The sequence below is a fragment of the Filicampus tigris genome, chromosome 18 (genome assembly GCF_054856515.1).
Source record: "Filicampus tigris isolate MCC_2025a chromosome 18, RoL_Ftig_1.0, whole genome shotgun sequence".
Taxonomy (NCBI): domain Eukaryota; kingdom Metazoa; phylum Chordata; class Actinopteri; order Syngnathiformes; family Syngnathidae; genus Filicampus; species Filicampus tigris.
The window spans coordinates 8,620,146-8,638,834 of record NC_141234.1 but is presented as its reverse complement, the minus strand read 5'-3'; the positions used below and the strand labels follow the sequence as shown (position 1 = coordinate 8,638,834).

The window sequence follows — 18,689 nt, the reverse complement described above, 5'->3', positions numbered from 1 at the left end:
TTTTAAGGTTGCAAAGAAATGTTTTTTTTTTCTCTTTATTCATTCCTTTATTCCTCTTAACTTTGCTGATAAAAATGTAGAAACACATCTTTTGACATCGGGTGATTTATGAAAACACGTTCAACAGGCAGCAGGTTTTCTACAATGTGGCACCAGGAATTAGAAAAAAAAAGGAAAAATGTAACTAGTTTTAATAAATAAAGACATACATGTAACTGAAATGATGATTTTTCTGCAGTCTAACAGCGCTTTCCCCTTAAGGTTGTAGTGTTGAATGTGTGCGACTTTCACATATGTTAAACATGAACACGTTGGCTTGAAGTTGAGGACAGCGTGAAGGTCATGTGCTCCGGACAAGCAGGCAGGCAGAATCATTGGTGACAAAAAGGACACTAAAAACTATAACCACATTGAACAAAAACTACCAAAAAAAAAAAAAAAACGAACAGTGTTTGATCATAAACAAGTATGACTTTTACACACAAAAAAAACCCTCCTGGTATCACCAGTGATTTGAAAAATGACGCATCCTATGTCAATGGTAACACACAGGTTAATGAGACATGGACAGCAAGCTGAAACAAAGACATAGAACACAAAAACGCACACAAAAACTACAATACATAAATGCCCCTCGTTTCTTCTTTGCTGCACTTCCACATTGTATAGAAAGATCTTTCGTAAAAAGTTATAAAATAAATAAGCACTCTTTCCCTTTGAGTCGAAGTAGAAAAAAGTTGCGTGGCGTGCGTTCTCCCGAGGACGGAGAGTGTTCAAATTTAGCGGGAACATTTGTTGTTTAACAGAAGTAGCTCTTGGTTCTCCTTGTCTTCCTTCTCATTTTCAGCCCAAATGCACACAGGCCGAGAGATCCTCAGTACACCCAATTCACGGGGACCCACTGAGATTCAGCGCGCAGTTTGTCCACGGCGGCCTGTAACGTGTCGAAGGCTTTGTCCAGGTTGTCGTTAGTGATCGTCAGGTCGAAGTAGTGGCCGTAAGCCCTCTGGATGCGCGCGCTCTCGTCCACCGTCTTCCTCAGGTCCACGTCCTGCCAACGGTGAAGTGAAGTTAATAAATGTGCGTAGGCATTGACGTGTTGGTGGACAGACCAAGTGTGGACAAAGTCTGACTTGCGGGTAACATAAAAGTTAGGGATAGACGCACGTGGACAAATTTGTGCCGTTTGGTAATATGGTGCGTACCACACTAAACACGGACCAGTTGAAGCGAAGGAGTGAGTTTTCTGGGGACATTAGAAAGAAAATTTATAAACGAGCGTTAAAAGGTAAAGGTTATAAGACCATCTCTAAGCAGCTTGATGTTCCTGTTGCACATATTCAGAAATGTAAGGTTCATAAAATTTTTATTTATAACATTCGTCAGATTGAAATGATTTCTGTGACCCTGTAAGTTTTTCTTTCATGAACAGTGAGGTATCAACGGTTTTGTTTTGAGTTGTGCATTTCACATCAGCCGGTTTCAACACTCCTGGTGCAGACTCAATTGGGGTTTCGTGTTTTGTGTACCGTGAGCTGTTTGGTGGTGAGGCCTGCGTCCACGACGGCTTTGTGCATGCCCTTGAGAGTGTCGAAGTCTGGCGCGGCGATGAACACCACGTAAGGCATGAACTCTGCCGTTTTCAGGACCTTCAGAGCCTGGGTGGTGAAACGGGAGGTTTATCTGTTAGATTTTAGGGTAAACTTTGCCCACCTATACACTACAGAGATCAGCAGGTAGCCCGCAAAAACCACATCTCTATTCTGTGAGCCTGTTCTGAAAAGAACTCACAAGTGGTGGGACATTGTGATATCCCGGGAAAGTTGTACACATTCCCTCTAGTTTCCATTTCGAACTGTCTCTCTCTGACCTGTGGGTTGACATCGAGGATGCACGTCCGCCCGGCGGCGACCACTTCGTGGATGGACTCGATCTTGGTGCCGTACAGGTTGCCGTCGTACTCGCCGTGCTCCAGGAAGCGACCGGCCTTCACGTCCACCTCCATCTCCGTCCTGGAGGTGAAGTGGTACGAGTTGCCGTCCAGCTCCTCGTCGCGGGGGCGACGGGATGTGACTTAGCAACACAGAGTCACATCGGTTAGAAAGATCTTTGCATGATGTTGCGATTCTCAACGACAGAATCCAAATGCCGGTGACGTACATGGTATAGTGGTGCCGAAGCAGGTGGGCTGAAGGACCATCAGCCGGTTCTTCAGGCTACGTCGGCCCACGCCCTGAGCACCAATCAGAACTAGCGTCTTTCTCTGGAATGGAGGAACCTTGGCCACTTCTTCGTAGATCTGCAGCTCGTGCCTGTCAAACTCTATTTTATAGCGCTCTTATTAGGGTCAGGGTATTAATTATGCCGTTGGCAAGGACGTGATGAGCCTGACCTGCATTCTTCGCGGTCAGGTACATCATCTTCTTCTTCTTCTTCCCAGCAATAGTGCCGCACAAGATGCCTGAAAAACCGGAGACGGATCACTTGAGCCTCTCACGCGGCCTTGCTTGTGCAATATTTGGCCACTAGGAGGCAGGTTGGACCACTTTAAATATTAAGGGTTGCAGTCCCTCGGCAGGGCTAACCTGACTCACCAGATGGCCTGCTTCACTAATCCAACTGGAAAACCGGATGAAAGAAACCGTTTGAAAACGAGTAGTTGTAGACACAACATTGGGTACACCTGCAAAAATCTGAATTGTTCCATATGGGTCCAGTCTCACAGTATGTTTATTTTTATAGTTTGCAGCAGTATAGTGTGGCACTGCATCGGACAGAGCTTTTTTTTCTTTCAGTTAACTCATTGGGCTACAGGCTGCTGGCAAAATATTAGGAACACTTTGCAAACAATACAAAAAAAAAAACGTTTTATATTTGCTTCGGGCAAAACAAAACTCCATTTTGCCACTCGCTGTTGACTGAAAATGACATCACAGTGCCTCAGGGCTTAGCTTGTGAACGTCACATGACCAAATCCAGAAAACAGGTGAGCTGTGATTGGTTGTTACCTGAGGCCTAAGGCACCGTGATGTCATTTTCAGTTGACTTGACTTGACGTCGCCTTAAATTGGTGCCGTGGGAATGGAACTCTGTCGTAAACCAGGAACCCTGTAATCATTTTTGGTTTCTTTTTGCTTTGGTTCCCTATCAGCCATACTCTTTGCTGCTCTCTACTTCCTCACGCGACGCTGATCGGTCGTTTTATCGTATTCAAGCAACCGCAATCAAAATATGTACTTGAACCTTGAAAAGACGAAGAATGGATTGATCAGAAAATGCCCACCTGATCCATCAAAGTCCCGAGGGACAAAAGCTTTTCTCTTCTCCTCCAAGAACTGACTTGGTATCAGCCCCGTCGCCCCGCCCACCACATGACACGCCTGTGAGAGATTACCACGCGACACATGTTGCCTTTTGTCATCTTTTAACACTTAGCCTAGAGAACTGCATTCGGCGGAAACCTCACCTGCCACCAGTTGGGATCTTCCCTGTTGACAATCTGAAGGATGTCACCTTGCTTAAAAGCCATGCCGGCCTCCCGGCAAGGGATCAGGTTGTCGTTGGCCGGGTCGTAGTCGAAGTAGGGCCGCACGTAGACCTGCGAGGAGTGATTACAGGACACTCGGTTGCTCTCGCACGGTGATGGGGGGGTCAGACTGCGGCCGCCTCGGATGTTCGCGCTGCGCTAAGAGTCCAGGCTTTGCCAGGAAGTGTAAGTCCTCTTCTGTCTGATTTAATTAGACAAGCGGCAAGAGGAAACAGTAGGGGGGAAAAAAAAAAAAAAAAAACGCATTGCCCCAAGCCAAAAGAGCATTATCGCTCATTGTTTGTTTGTTTTGCACTTGGCTGCCTCACACTTCTTAGGTTGGAAGCGTCTGCCTTCCTATGTGCAGTTTCTAGTAGACGTTCCACCACAATAATGTATAGTATGTGGCAAACCTCATATTTACACGGGAATATGTCTCTTATTGGTTAGCCTTCTTCTCGACCGCAACTTGGTACGTGTGAAGTGTGAGTTGAAATGAAGGGGTTGCATAAGGTAACCTACTTTGGGGACCCAAACGCTGCCAGTCGATTCAAAAATAGACATGGTCGAAATTCAACCACAGTTATCATGATCATGGCTGACTAATTTAGAGGATGGCAATAAATGAAACTTCCAAACTTTGGTCATGGGAGGTGTAGTATAAAGGCTATCATAACCGTTGAGTGGTTTTATTTTTTCTTAATGCTGTTTTCAAATCTGTTTTGCTCCAGTTGCTGATCGCTTCATCTTGACATTTCTGTAGCTCGGATTAATGGCTTCGACATGCTCTCTGATGGCGAAAATTGATAGTGCGCTGTAGCCTCCTCAGCTAAGCGTTGACTCAAACTAAATTTGCGCTAATGATGAAACCAATGCGGTAAAACACATCATCCATCAGCAGAGGCCCTACAGCTATGTTTTGCTTTCCCTATTTGTTTCACTGATATTTGACAAGTAGCCTGCATGACACCAGAAATCCGCATTACATTTACATTTATGTCTCGGGATCTCTTCAGGTTAGCGGCGGTCACTAGCGTTCAACCTATCTGCCACCCAGAAGTATACTTTAGAATATTATCCATTAGGGATGAAACGATGAATCGAAAATCGATTTAAAAATCGATTCGCCCCGATTCATCGATTCGATTAATCGAAAAATCAAATTGATTAAATTCATCTAGAAAATGATGTCTTGAAACGTTTTTTCATTCCAGATGCATAGCACATTTTGAATGTGTCGATCAAATTATGCTTTTGAGCCAAACATCATCGCGTTTGTGGATGTGCTGCAGAAAACCGCACTAGACACAGAGACAAGCATGGTAGCAATTTTTTAAAAATCGATTCGAAAATCGAATCGGGGCTTGAGTGAATCATTACATCCCTATTATCCATCCATTTTCGATCCGGCTTTTCCTCACCGGGGGTGAGCCGGTGCCCTATGGTCACTTTAGTCTTCAATCAACAAGTATGTTTTCTAAAGCAGCTCCTGTTAAATTCCTTTAAGAATTGCTGAGCATCAATAAAAGAACACCGCGGAATACGGGTGAGTGGAGAGTGTTCCCAGATGTCAGATCATGTGACCTGGATAGGAAGTGGAGTGTTATGGATAGACTTCACGTTCTTGCTTGTAGGACACCAGCGTGGTATCACTGGCCAACATCTGTCGCTCATTACATCAGTGCATGCTAGCGTGTACCTGCGGGGGCGCCGGGGCGTCACGGTAGCTCGGCAGAATCTTGAGGGTGATCCCGCCGCTGCAGTCCTTGAGCATTTCCTGTAGCTCGGTGGGATTGTTCCCCACGTCTTTGCCGTTCACTTCCTTGATTATGTCACCCACGTGCAGTAGCCCTTGCCTGTCAATCATGCCGCCATGGAGGATCCTGGCAATAACGAGGTCGTCTTTCTCCACGCGAAAGGTGACGCCCTGAAAGCAAGGCGAAGGTTCCACCTGACCTCTGCTCACATTTGAAGAGTCAGTTCGGGCTCACCAGAGGCTCCCCGGCCTTCTTACGGATGCCGATCATGCGCACGGCATCTGCCTGCATCAGAGCGCTGTTCACTGCCGCGTCGTTGGCCATCTCGGCAGGGGGCGGGACTTCATAGCATTTGGAGGCCACCATGTCGTGTGCCTCCAGAAGGGACTGAGGGGGGGAAATAAGGACAAATATGGAAGCTACTAACACACTTTGGGGTTTTGGTCTGACCTTGTGGAAGTCGATGCTTGTGAACAATTCTTCCACCAATGCTACAAGACTCTTCATAATGAAAACTAGTTTTGAAAAACAAATCACAGGGTCCAGATTAATCTTTGCGATGCCAAACGTCTGCTCAGACCTCCATTTATTTACAATTCATATGTAGATAGAGATTTGGCTCGTGGAGGTTGAACAATATAAATTCCCCCATGTTAAGAAAGACAGCGGCTAGCAGCAAACATGATGGCGTTCTCGATCAAAATAACTCATGACCAATCAGAATCCGCTGTTGTTTCAAACTGTGCCTTCTCACCACCTTGAAAAACTAATCATGTAAAAGCTAAAATCCCAAATATGGATTATCAACAAATCAATTTGATTAATTCTTGGCCTATTTCTCATTCAATCTCAGAACTGAGACAATGTCTCCTTTTTAGCCATTTAACATTTCAACAATTAGTGAAAATAGTGCGGGGGGGGGACGGGACATGTCAGTCGCATATCTGATGTTGCTTCCCTGCCTGCATTTCCGCTTCTCTCACTAGGTCAACAGGGTCTTATCTTGCAGCTTATGCAACGAACGTCTCTTAGTCTCTTCGTTTGGCTCAAGTCCCACTCGTGTTGGTGGAATCATTGGTATGACGAATAAATAAATAGAACGGTTTGCCCATAATTACAAGGTTAAGATAAATAACGGCGCTAATCCTCTTAATTCTTGATATGCTAGCTTTCTGTTTGCAAGTATTGACAGTACTGACCTATTGGGAGCCGCACACGCCTCTCACCGCACTGTCTCAATTATGATTGCCAACGCTCCGATCGAAATAAGTCTGCTAAGTTGTGGAGAAAAAAAATCGGCGTGGTAGGAAAAAAAAAAAAACTGGCTGTAATTTTAGTTTGAATCACCTTAAAAATATAACTCAACAGATTTTGTTTTTCAAATTGTCCCCCCCTCCCCCATGAACACAGTCCTCACAAGAAGCTACGTGTTCACCTTAAAGTGTGGCTCCTGCAAGATCCTGGACAGCTCGGCCGCGCTGTCGTCTCTGACTTTGAGACCGCTGATGTCGCCCAGGATCTCTGTCACCAGCTCCATGTTGTTGTCCTGCACCGCCTCCAGCTTCACCTCCTCCAGCTGCTCGTGAGCCTGGGAGAGACACGCAAGCTCAGGGAAAGGGTGTCTCTTGTCGAGTTGGTGCTTTTCGTTTGAGCTTTTTGAAGTCTTGGAATGTTGCCCAGGAAGAGTAAATGTGAACCGCCGCACTGGGCATTGCGTGTGGTGCAACTCGGAGCTAGTTTTCGGCGTGATTACTTAACTCTTTACGGCTACAACAGACGATAACGGCTAACGCAGTCAAGTTGCACGCGCGCGGCATGAGCGAACTTGTTTCGCCTCCAATCACGGAACATTCTCTTGCTGAAGCCTTACACACCTTTCAAGCACGTCAGTAACCAAAGTGCAGCTGGAAGCAGACTTGCTTGCGGTTTTCGTCTCCTCGCCCTCAATTACGTGTGTTCACGTGTGCTACCTTAACCAGGGAGCGTACAATGGGGCTTTCCATGATGCCGCGTAGGAAGAGAAGGTCGATGTCTTTGGCACCGCCGGAAGCGGGAAGCTCACCGAGATTGTCCAACACCTCCTGCATGGCTGAAGAGAGAAACAATTTGAGTTAGCCAGGTCTGTTTCGAAGTAACTCCAAATTGTGTACGTTTTCTAGTAACGAGGGGTTGCTCTTTCCAGTCAAGTAATCAGACTAACAAAAATATTCGGATTTGTTGCACACTCTGCGCTGTCAACGGACTGTTATCTAGCTTCAATAACATACGTTATAAATGTCGTTTGGACATTAGTCAACTCAAATGTTTTCCTGAGAGTAAAAATAGAGCTGAAGAGGAATAGCATCTCTCTGGTTTGCATTTCAATGAGTGAAATGCTAGCATCAGTCAGCTACTGTAATACGAGCAACCCTGAGGCCCATTCAAGCCTGTTTAAGATTCTTACAGCCCAGAGGATGTGTGTGTGTGTGTGTGTGTGTGTGCATCTTGTCTTTATTCAATTGCCGTGAGTGGGAGGCAATTTGTCCAGTCAAGGCACACTGTACAAACCCGCTCCCCTGTGACACATATTCCCAACTAGACCGGGCATGAAACACACGACATCCGTTATGAATCATCTTGTTCGGTCGCTAAACCAGTTACCGGCGGTGATGAAACACAATTTGCTCTGTGATACATTCAGAAAAAACTGAAGTTATATTCCATTTGAGTGTCCCTGTCAAACAGGTTTTCATTTCCTTCTGTTTTATTTAATGGTTTGCTGTTTGAGGAATCCACACCTGTGTTATGCTAGGTGCGCGCGCTAACACTGGATTGCACTCTCGAACCAGCTTTCCAAGCGACTCAATTGTGTTTTTGTCAGGACCGCACGCAGGCCCCTTCGCGGGGCCAGGATAACACGAGACTAAACACAATTCACTCACTCACACTCAGTCGCAATTATCCAGGATCCAACCCATAATTTACGACCGCATTCTGCAAATGTTTACTTGCGAATAAAGTTGCCGACCGATCATTGAACTAACACGCGCTGAGAATAAAACTCGACTCCACAGACCAGCGCGAAAAGGAGACCGCTTTACACTGGGAGTATTTGCGTAATCTGTTGTGACCTTTAGCCGCTCGGTCAGCGGCAGTGCGTCCTTGACCACAGGAATGTTTGCCGGTCTCATCCCGTCGTTTGCCTTGCTGCCACGTGGACTCGAAAATACAGCCTAACGGAAAACCACGGAGTGCTTCTCTTCTTCAGCGGGAGGTGGTAGCGACTACTATATAGTCAGATGCTCCAAGCTAAAGAACTTTTGAAGGTGTGTGATAAACAAACTCTGGAACCTCGGATTTCTCGATTAATCGGTTCCAAAAAGTGGGACTGAAACTAAATTGCGCGTAACATTTCCCATAGGAATTTTTTTTTTTTTTTAATCCGATTAATCGATTAAACCACAAAATAATCAACAGATTATTCGATTATCATAACGTAAGTGAAATGTTCAAAATGTACAGATGGTGAATAAATGAATACGTAAGGCTAATCAAATGGCTTTGATATTGAATCTGACATTTTGGTACTTTTGGTTATTGAACAGTCAGACTCAATGAAATGAGCACAAAAAAAAACGTAATGAATGTTTCAGATGAACGCGCAAAGGTGACGCTCAGTCCATTAGAAAACACTCCATAAAGTTGCTTTGTGTTGACACTCGATTCCAGGAAATGAGTGGGCGCGTCAGTTTGGTATGGACCATTCTCAAACCGAGCTGATGTATAAAAACTATCAGGGCAACATTTCGGCGCAAAAGAATGTTGACGCCGAATCATACGAGCAATGTCGCTTTCAAAAGCCGAGTTTCAGTTCCTAACCTGTAAACGTCCAGAGGAATGATTGACTCCAAGTTCCTCACCTCCAGATGTAACTGCTTGCTGGTTGGCTACCGCAGGGCCGTCCGCCGCGGGCGGTGGCGTCGCTTCTTGCGCCTCCTCCTCCTCCGTCCGCACCGCGTTGGCATCCTCCATGGCCGTGACCATCGCCGAGCCCTTCTCCCCCCTTCCTTCTTCCTCCCCCCCCCCCCCTCGCTGCCACAAGTATGCAAAGCGGCCAACCCCCAGTCGCCGTGCAGCTGCTGTACGTGCGGCTGTCCTCCGCTCCCGATTGCCTGCTTTCGGCTGCTCAGCCTCTACGTGCAAGACGAGAGGGGCAGAGAGCGAGGGAAAGAGAGAAACGGGAGAGCGGGATTAAGATGGGTTGGATATCCGGGGGCGGGTCGGAGGGGGGGGGGGGAATATTTATTTATTTATTTATTTTTTTTGTGTGTTAGTAAGTTGTAAAAGACAAGCATGAGGCTGAAAGCTGGATGGCGCACACAGATGTGCTCAATGCTTGTCAGTCTCCTCCCTCCACCTCTTTTAATACCCCCCCCCCCACCCCCACGCACTCATACACATTTTATAATCCCACAATCCTCTCCTGTGCTGAGGGCTCACATGAGCACCCCTCCTCGTTTGCCCCTTCGACCCCACCCAAAGTTCAGGTGCTCGCACCACTTGTCTAGACATAGTAACCCCCCCCAAATCCCCCTTCCTCCACACACACAAGTTGGACATGCTATTATGTAAGTAATCTTACATAAGGGGTTGGCGGGGCGGGGGGGTCTTGACCCTACATTCCCAGTCTCCTCCACTTTTTCTCCCATGCATGCTGCGTCGGGACCCCCGCAGACCAAACCATGTGTACAGATTGTCCCCTTGTGTCTTATTCTCTCCCTTTACGCCCCATCTTAATGTCCCTCTTGCTATGTCAAGAGCTGCTGACAGGATTATGAGGCTGCAATTTAACACGCACCTGAGGGCTGTTGGAAGGGCAACGGAGGGTGATGGCGATATCCCAAGGAGTGTGTCCATGTCAGATCATTGCTAGTCTATTTCATGATATGATTGCCCAAAAGAAGGATAGGGCGGCATTACGGCAGTGTTTCAATAAACCACATGGAAGTTCAATTGCCCAAACTGCGCGCTAACATATCAATGGAATCTCGTCCAATCAGGTTGCCTTTTATATGAGGCTACTTCAGTAGTGAGTCGACTGTGCTCGGACTGCAACCGGCTCTGCTGGGACAGCAAAACAAACTAAACTAACCGATGGTTGTCCTGAGAAGAATTCTTAACCCGCCACCTGACTCTTGTTGTATGCTTCTTATTCCAACCATGTTGTCAAGCTAGTTTAGAGGCTTAAGGTGGGGGGGCCTACTGACAACCATTTGTCACAGCCATTGCACAATGGATATGAAATAGGGATGAGCCATTTTGAAAAATAATTGCCATTTTTACACCCTTTCTCAATATTTGGATTGTGATTTAATACGCGATGATTTCTTTAACATCCTCTTCCTGTGTGTGTTTTTTTAACAAACATAAGCATATCAGATATCAATGTTAATGACTGATCAAACGTGGTAGTTTTTTTTTTTTATTTTAATTTTTTTTCTCCAAATTTCAACATTGCATTCTTCTACACTGAAACATCGATTTCAACTCGATTAATTGTTCAGCCCTAATTTGAAACAGCCAGGAAATGTTGTAGGCATCAGATTACTTTCCTAATTTGCGAAAGTGAACGTCCATTCACTTTAAAAAAAATTTTTTATCTGTCCTCCTTTATATTTGCAAGCAAAGCTGTGTCATCCCAGTACAGGCCAGGTCACTATTTGAGCCCCTCCCGTACGGACACAGCTGTGCACGAAGCAGGGCCACAAGCTTTAATCCAGCCTCAATTTGACTCGTCCCTCCCCCAACCTCAACGTTGGATTTTAATCCGGCCGCAAAAGCACAGGATTACAAATCTCTGTTTGCCTCGCTCGCTGTAGCCAATGTTAGCAGTGTTTACGTAGCCTGCTTCTACCGAGGCTGGTATCGATTTCATAAGGCTCCGTGTTGTTGTCAAAAGGGAAATGAACACCATGTGCAGTCTCAGAGGCAAACCTCCAAGCTTACTTTATTGCTAATTTTCACAGTAAACGCATCAAATAAATCTGCAGGCAGTTGTCCCGCTAAGCTCATAAAACCATGTCAGTATGTAGAAACGTATTCCTGAAAATCTCCCCCTGTGAGTGTAGCAGAATGAGAGTGTTTGTATTTACCTTTTTTCCACTCGGTGCAGGACAACTGCGACTGGCTTCTCGCAAGTCGCCACCTGCACAGACAGAGAGGTGTTTAGTGGGCCCATTCTAATAGAATCCATAAAACCTAATTGTCCTCTCTCCTCACATCCACTTCTGTCTTCGAGACGACTCTCTCTCGTCTCCCCGTCTCGCAGCGCCGCTTTATTGCTGGACGCTGCACGCAGAAGGCTGCTCTTAATTGCGCGCCACCATTCCTAGCGATTGAGCCGTCGCGTCTTTTCGAGAATCATCGGTTGGCAGTTCTCCACATATTTATTAGTAGGGCTGCTCGATTGTGGGGGGGGGGGGGGGGGGGAAATATGAATTACGATTATTATTTTGGTAGTAATTGAAATCACGATTGTTCAAACGATCATTTTTTTATGTAAGTTCCTTTTGGGCCTAACAAAAGTTAAACATTTATAATAACTAATTACAATTAAATTAGCTATTCTTTTTTTTTGTAAGTGGAAATGTATTATTCCCTTTTGTAAACAAACAGTGCATTGGATATAAATGCATGACAAACGTTTTTACGATTATGCCGATTTTGTAATTGGAGTGTCATAATCGTCATCGCAATTGAATTTCGATTAATCGCACAGCCCGAATATTGTTTAGCTTCACAGCTGCTCCGTCTCATAAACGCGCAAGAACCAGTTTTGCCGCTCTTAAGGGACACAGTGAAACAGACCGTAACAAAAGTGATTATCCTCCTGTTATGCTCCGTTAAGATCGGACACCTTTCTACTTTGACAGCCAAAAGCAGTCGCTGGAAGGGTTGTGAAAATGGTGCAAATGCCAAAGAGGAAACGACATTGGCATTGTTCCCCTCGCTTTTGACTCTTAAGCTGCTTTCTAGCACAAGTCCGGGTCAAGTCAAGTCCTGTCAACATCCTGCACTTTCCAGGCTTACGTGTGATTACTTCACACAGAATTAGCCCACTCTCTTCCACCATTGCCGTCTGCTCACATTGGAGATAGTTATTCCTTCATTGAGTCTCGCTGTAAGGGAGAACGAGTGAGAAGTCGATTCATTACGCAACAGTCGGGGCCCGCCACAGTTGCTGGAAGTGAAAGATTGCTCATGGAAGAATGTTAATGGAGGGAAAAGCCACCAGGGGTTAATACTTTGCCAAGTCATCCGCGCCGAAAAAGCAGCAGTGGGGCCGAGCACGAGGCCTGACAATAAGGAGGAGCAGACAAAGGAGGTGTAGTGCTGAGAAAAGGAGAAACCTGATGTCGGAGGAACGTATGAAAGGGGAAGGAAACATTTTACTCAAAAAGTAATCTTGATGAGAGAATACGACAGTTATGTAATAAAAATAAAATAAATCTTGAAAAATCCTCTGTCATCCATGTCAAGTTTTGCATAAAAAGCTCAAGAACAATCAAAACAAGTCAAATGCTTCGATGCTTTCAGAGCTGAGAGGTCTTTTCAAGATTTAACATCAAATATTCTATTTGGAAAATAAATCAGCGCCTGGTGTGTTTCAAAACAACAGACGTGGCCGCTGTAGCAGCACAACTGTTTTACGTCGCAATATTTAGCCAAACATTCCAAAATCGGAGACGTGGGGCCCTAACATGTTCCAACAGCAAATAGCGCAAGGAAAACATGCATCATGTTGCATCAACAAAGGGTGCTTGGGATTCACAGGACGCCGCTTTTGTCCTGTCACAACCTCGCCTCATGCTCCGCCCCTTTAACAGGAAGTGGTCACTCAAAGGCTATCTGCTATTGGCCAGCCCGGAGGCAAGGGCGAGGCAACAAAAGCACTCAGAGTTGCCAAGCAGTCAGATGATAGACAGCAGGATGGCGAGGATTATAAAGGATCATTTTTTAAAAATATATATACTCATGTAAATATGCACTTATGTAAAATTCAAAAGCAGCCAACAACACCAGTCCGTGTCATTTCAATTCCACCTAGCAGGGAATCTCGCGCTCAAATTCACAACTCATTCTCACATTTTGGCGACTTTTGAAGATGTCATCTGATGCAGCATCCCCCCCCCCCTTTTTTTTTTTTTTTTTTTTTTTTTTGCCCCTAGCCTGACACCATCTTATATTCTCCTTAGCCCTCTGCACATCAGAGCCGAGGGGCACCGGGCTCTGAAAGCAGCTGTCACTCCCGCTTCCTCGCAATGACGTGACAATCACAAAGAAGGTCAGGGAGCTCTGCGCAGCCCGGGAGTCCAGATGTCGCTCGAGGGGGCTTGGTCCGGGAGGAGCAATTATGAACTTGCCTGTGTGGAGCCGGTCCACAGAGAAATGTAGTGCCTCCCTGCGCCTTTACATATATTTGTGGGCGACTTCACTCCAAAAGCGTTGACTGAATTTCTTCATTCGTTCATTCATGGCGTTAGTAAAGCCTGAGTGATGTATTTCCATTTTGTCCTTGATCTCATCAGATTATGCAGGTGTTAGCTATGCTGCGTGACTTTTGACACTGACTCCTCCCACCTGACCACCCCTTTCCCGCCCGCCTCCCTCTGCCTCCACGCCAAGCCTATCTAGGTCACGCTACGAGTTAAACGCAGCAGCCGCACAGTAAGAGGATTACGCCGTCGCCCCTAAGATGGCCGCCATTGCAAACGACGGTATAATACTCATCGTAAATGTGCGTTAACCGGTTATCTCTGTTGCGTCAGTGATAATGGTATTATTAGGGCTGCTCGATTATGAAAAAAAAAATGTATTAATCATGATTATTTTGGTGCTAATTGAAATCACGATTATTCAAACGATCATTTATTTTAGGTACAAAACAAGAAAATGTTTAAATGTAACACGTATAAAGACAAATAAATGTAAGTTCCTTTTGAACAAAACATTTATATAATAGTTATTGTAAAAAAATTAAAAGTATGATTTCCTTGTGTAAACAGTGCGTTGGATAGAAATGAATATTATCGTTTTTTACGATGATTTTTTACGAATTGAATTTCGATTAATTGCACAGCCCAATGAATGATGTTATATAATGAAGCATCATGGAGTCTCGTACAAGAGTTGGGAGTTTCTACAAAAGTGACGTATGTCGTGAAAATATTCTAAAATGTAAAAGAACAAAACAAACACAAACACAAAATGACCTCATTCTCCTTGGTCACGTTCATGCTGGTGGGGAGCGCGCCCTGTCGTGTAGCTCGGGAGGATCTAATCACATGACACTCCACTACTACTTTGGCACGGAAACCGCGCTGAGCCTCTTGTCGGGTTGTATACATTTGGCAAAAAAGAGATGTTTGTTTTGTATTTTTTTTGTAGTGGCCCTTTAAGAGCGCGGCCCATCTCTGAAAACTGGTGAAACAGCATTTTCGTTTTGCAGCAGTTTCAGACACTTCATATTAATTAGCACTGCCGGGAGTCGGTGATTTGTGAACAGGATAGGGAGGGGCAGGGCAGGGAGCATCGATGATACACGTTCATTGCTGGGAAGGTTGAATCACTCCTGTTATGCCTCGGTGTTTTGGCATTCTAAAGTGCCGTTGGTGTCCTCATAGAATCACTCGGTCATTATTCAAATGTAGCAGAATAATAAAACCGGGGTCTTTTTTATAAGTGGCCAAACACCGAACACATAGCGGGGCTTGCACCCAAAATCGCCACGGAAAAAAAAAAATAACCACAGAATGACCGAATCAACGCGAACGGGTTACTTTTGTGTACTTTTGCCGAAAAACACATCATAGTCGAGCAAATGAAAAATCCAATTTGATCCAAATGGTAAATGGAGTGCACTTACGGATAAGGATGATTTAGCATCTACGTTGCTACTAGCATTATTCATCGCGCTAAATTTAAAAAAAACGTGTTTGTTGCTCGCACTGCGCTAGCTGGCAATCAGCTATTATTATGGGCTAACTTTCCCTTTAAAATCAACCCAAACATATTTTTTTCAAGAATATGTTCCCAGCAGGCTACTAGTTGAAGAAACATGGCATTCTGATTAATATTGCGATTGTGGAAAGCAAAATCCACCCGTTTTTAGCTAGCTCTGGGGGCGGACATTTTGTCACTTCTGTTGACTGAAAATGACATCACAACTGCTCACGGCTAAGGGAACGACCACTCACGGCTCAGATTCAGAAAACAGGTGAGCTGTGATTGGTCGTTACCTACAAAACCGACAAAATGGCCGCCCCCGGAGATGGCTAAAAACGGGTGGATTAACTCTTATTCCACAAACGCAATATTTATCAGAATGCCTTGTTTCAACTCGTGGGCTTACATAGAACATATTCTTGAAAAAAAATTGTTTGGGTTGACTCCTTTAATAAACCCTCTGATGTTTTCAGCGATATTCCCGCCTTTCTTTCTTCATTGGAGGCTGAAACAGTGGATGGTTGCAGAACAAATATTTCCAATTATATTCTGTCAATTTCACCGTATTATGTACAGTATGTGGTTGAATATCGTCCTCTTCTGCAAATGGCAGTTGGCACTCGGGCAGCAGACTCTGGTCCAGTGGGACTTTTTAGAGACTTTTACACAGCAGCCTGACAAAAGAGAGTTATAATGTTCCAACTGAGAGGTCGGCATCAGGCACATTGTGGTTATATTCTCGACTCTAATACATAAAGTGCATGTGGGCTGAGATGTCTGGCAATGGGTCTCATTCCACCCCTGCAGAACAATAAAGGTCATGCTGGATCCTGGTCATTATGGGCTGCCCTGCCTTGAGACTCATATCCCCTAATGCACTGTCTACACTCCTTCCTCCACTCTATTAGATTCAGCTCATCTGATTAGACGATTGTAAGATCGAAGGGAAGTTGAGAAGCCCCATACATTTGAGAGTACAAGCGGCCCCTTCGTCAGTGGGGTCCGGTTGCCCCTCCCAGGAAGGAACCCCAAGGATGTTGCCCATTTTTAAATGGGCTTCCCTTGCCACGTGAGGACGGGCTAAAACAGATTATAAAAAGGTTGTCAAATGCCGACCACAACGGACCATTTCCTGGATGCTCATATGAATTTGATCTGACATTGTGTTAGTCCGTTATTATGGGATGGCCCTTTCAAGGGAGAGTGAAACACACAAAAAAAAATCGATAGGGTGTACTTCTCCACTGTACAAACCAGAACCACCCCAAGGCATAAGCGAACGAAGCGGCTGCTTGTTTAGTTATAAACCGACACTTGTTTGATTTTTTTTTTTTTTTTCTTTGTCGTAAGCTGTCAAATTTGCTGCTGTTCAAGTTAAGTAAAAAAAATAAAAACAACAAAATCACACTGGCTTGTCCCAACGTCCAGAAAAGGCCTTTTCACACTGCACTTAGCACAGAGCAGTGCAACGCTCTCAGTACATCCAATAGGAGAGATGGTGGCAGAGTGATTTCAGAGTGACGACAGCAAAACAGCATGAAGAAAATGGAGGTGAAAGGTTATTCAGGCAGTTTCACAGTGTCCTGAGCTCTGGATGTGGATGTCCCAAAGAAGAAAGATCAGCCTGCCCAACCTGAAATACACCTCGAAGTGGTCTACAAGGAGCTGTATTCATGGATGAGCCTCAACTCCCCCATATCCCGCCGTGCTGTTAGAATTGTATGAAACCATTCCCTTTTTTCTAAGCTGAGCTCTTCCTCCTTATTATTTCTGTAATAACAATGACAAATTCATATTGCAGAGCTGCGGCCTGCTTTACGCCCAAACCAGAGGGAAAAGGCACCAGGCTACTTCATGTTCGGGTGATTAGCAACCAGCAGCAAATATGGGCAAAGCTTGCGCTGTCCCGTCGTCATCCCTGTGCCGTAAACCGTGGTAGGTACCGCAAAAAAAAAAAAAAACGAGCAGTGTGCAAAATGCCTAATTATTAGGAGTGTGAATCTCTCAAAAGACGATTCGATCTGATCTCGATTCTTGGGATGCAATACGATTCAAGGACAATTCCATTCAGTTCGATTGAGTTTGGTTACGATTCGATTCACTATGGTAAGGCTCAGTTCGAGAGGGTGCAATGAGTTTCTTGTTGTCATTTTAAAATATGAATCGACTTGTCAGTAATTGTAATGTGTGTATTCTTGCCGATTTATTTCCGATCTGTAATATACATCAACATCCAAATCCACCCAAGCACGTGCCCCAATATTAATGAGCTGTCCCCCGGTATCAGGTGTAAACTGCCATCAGACTGCCGGGTACACTGGAGTGAGGGGGGAAAAAAATTAAGAATTGCTACACGGTTGTTAATATATTGTTTTTGTCAGAGTGCCGCAGTGGGGTTGGGGCAGTGTGTGCGTGTATGATCCAACTCATATCCGCCGTTAAACTCCTGTCATGGTTATAACATACATTTTGGGTTTATATTCTACAGAATATTTTATTTACGGTTTAAAAATATAACTGTGTGGCCTGCAAACCGGTGGTTGGGGGACCAAATTAGTAGGGGGGCTGTGCCCCAGTAGAGCCTTGTCTAGCAATGCAACTGGTATCAATGTCAGACCCTCACAATTCAACTTTGACTTTGTTGGAAACTTTCAAAATGTGAAAGAATCCAAAAATTGCACGCATATGCACGATGTCGTGTCCTCTGTGCAATTAGAAGAGTATTTATCCTCTCAGACGCCAAATTAATGCCAAAACGGGTGCGTCTTTTTGTGTGCATTGCATGCATCTCGCCACACGTGCGGCCATTTTTTTTAGTTATCTATCCCACAGCCTTTGTGGTGTGTACGCTTCCAACTACGACACACAGTCAGCGCGATTCACCCCACGGAGGAAAGAAACGCCATCCGCGTCCCATAATAGGAGCCCGCGTGCCGCACACTGACAGCTGATCACGCGACCTACCGATGCACCCCTCAACTCTTCACAAACGACAAAGTGTTCGTCTAATTCCCATTCAAAGGGAGGAATGAATCGAAATGAGACCGCGCGGGAGCTGTTTCCTACCTTTAGCGGGCGTGTGAGTTCGCGGTAGCTCGCCAAAACGTCCCGGGTGCACACTAAAGACCCCCTCAGTCTCCGTCCTGGTCCCGCAACAGACTGGCAAGAGAACACGGTGCCAATCACACGTATGGGCTCCGCCTTTTGAGTGACGTCATATAAAGCACGGGCCAATAGCAACCGAGGCTCAAACTTCACTCAGTGGGTAGTTGTTTTTTTTTTTAAATCACGCTCGCGTTCATTCAATATTTGCATAAAAAAACAGTTTACGAACGAGAAAGCAAGATCATTTTGCACCGCTAATACGACAAAAGGTTTTAAAGCTTCAGATTTTTACGTGGACGCTTGACAATTCTTCCCCT

General features: G+C 45.1%; 1 protein-coding gene across 1 annotated transcript; it reads right to left on the bottom strand.

Moving 5' to 3' along the window:
- Positions 1-89: 89 nt before the first annotated feature.
- On the bottom strand, positions 90-18,456 carry pals2b (protein associated with LIN7 2, MAGUK p55 family member b). The gene is made up of 14 exons (XM_086014441.1): positions 18,334-18,456; positions 11,415-11,467; positions 9,183-9,453; positions 7,272-7,372; positions 6,719-6,871; positions 5,518-5,670; positions 5,226-5,453; positions 3,467-3,598; positions 3,284-3,380; positions 2,393-2,461; positions 2,161-2,322; positions 1,871-2,073; positions 1,530-1,658; positions 90-1,051 (listed from the first exon to the last, which is right to left on the bottom strand). The coding sequence occupies exons 3-14, from the start codon at positions 9,304-9,306 to the stop codon at positions 875-877; spliced, it is 1,728 nt and encodes a 575-aa protein (XP_085870567.1). The 5' UTR covers positions 9,307-9,453; positions 11,415-11,467; positions 18,334-18,456; the 3' UTR covers positions 90-874.
- Positions 18,457-18,689: the final 233 nt, after the last annotated feature.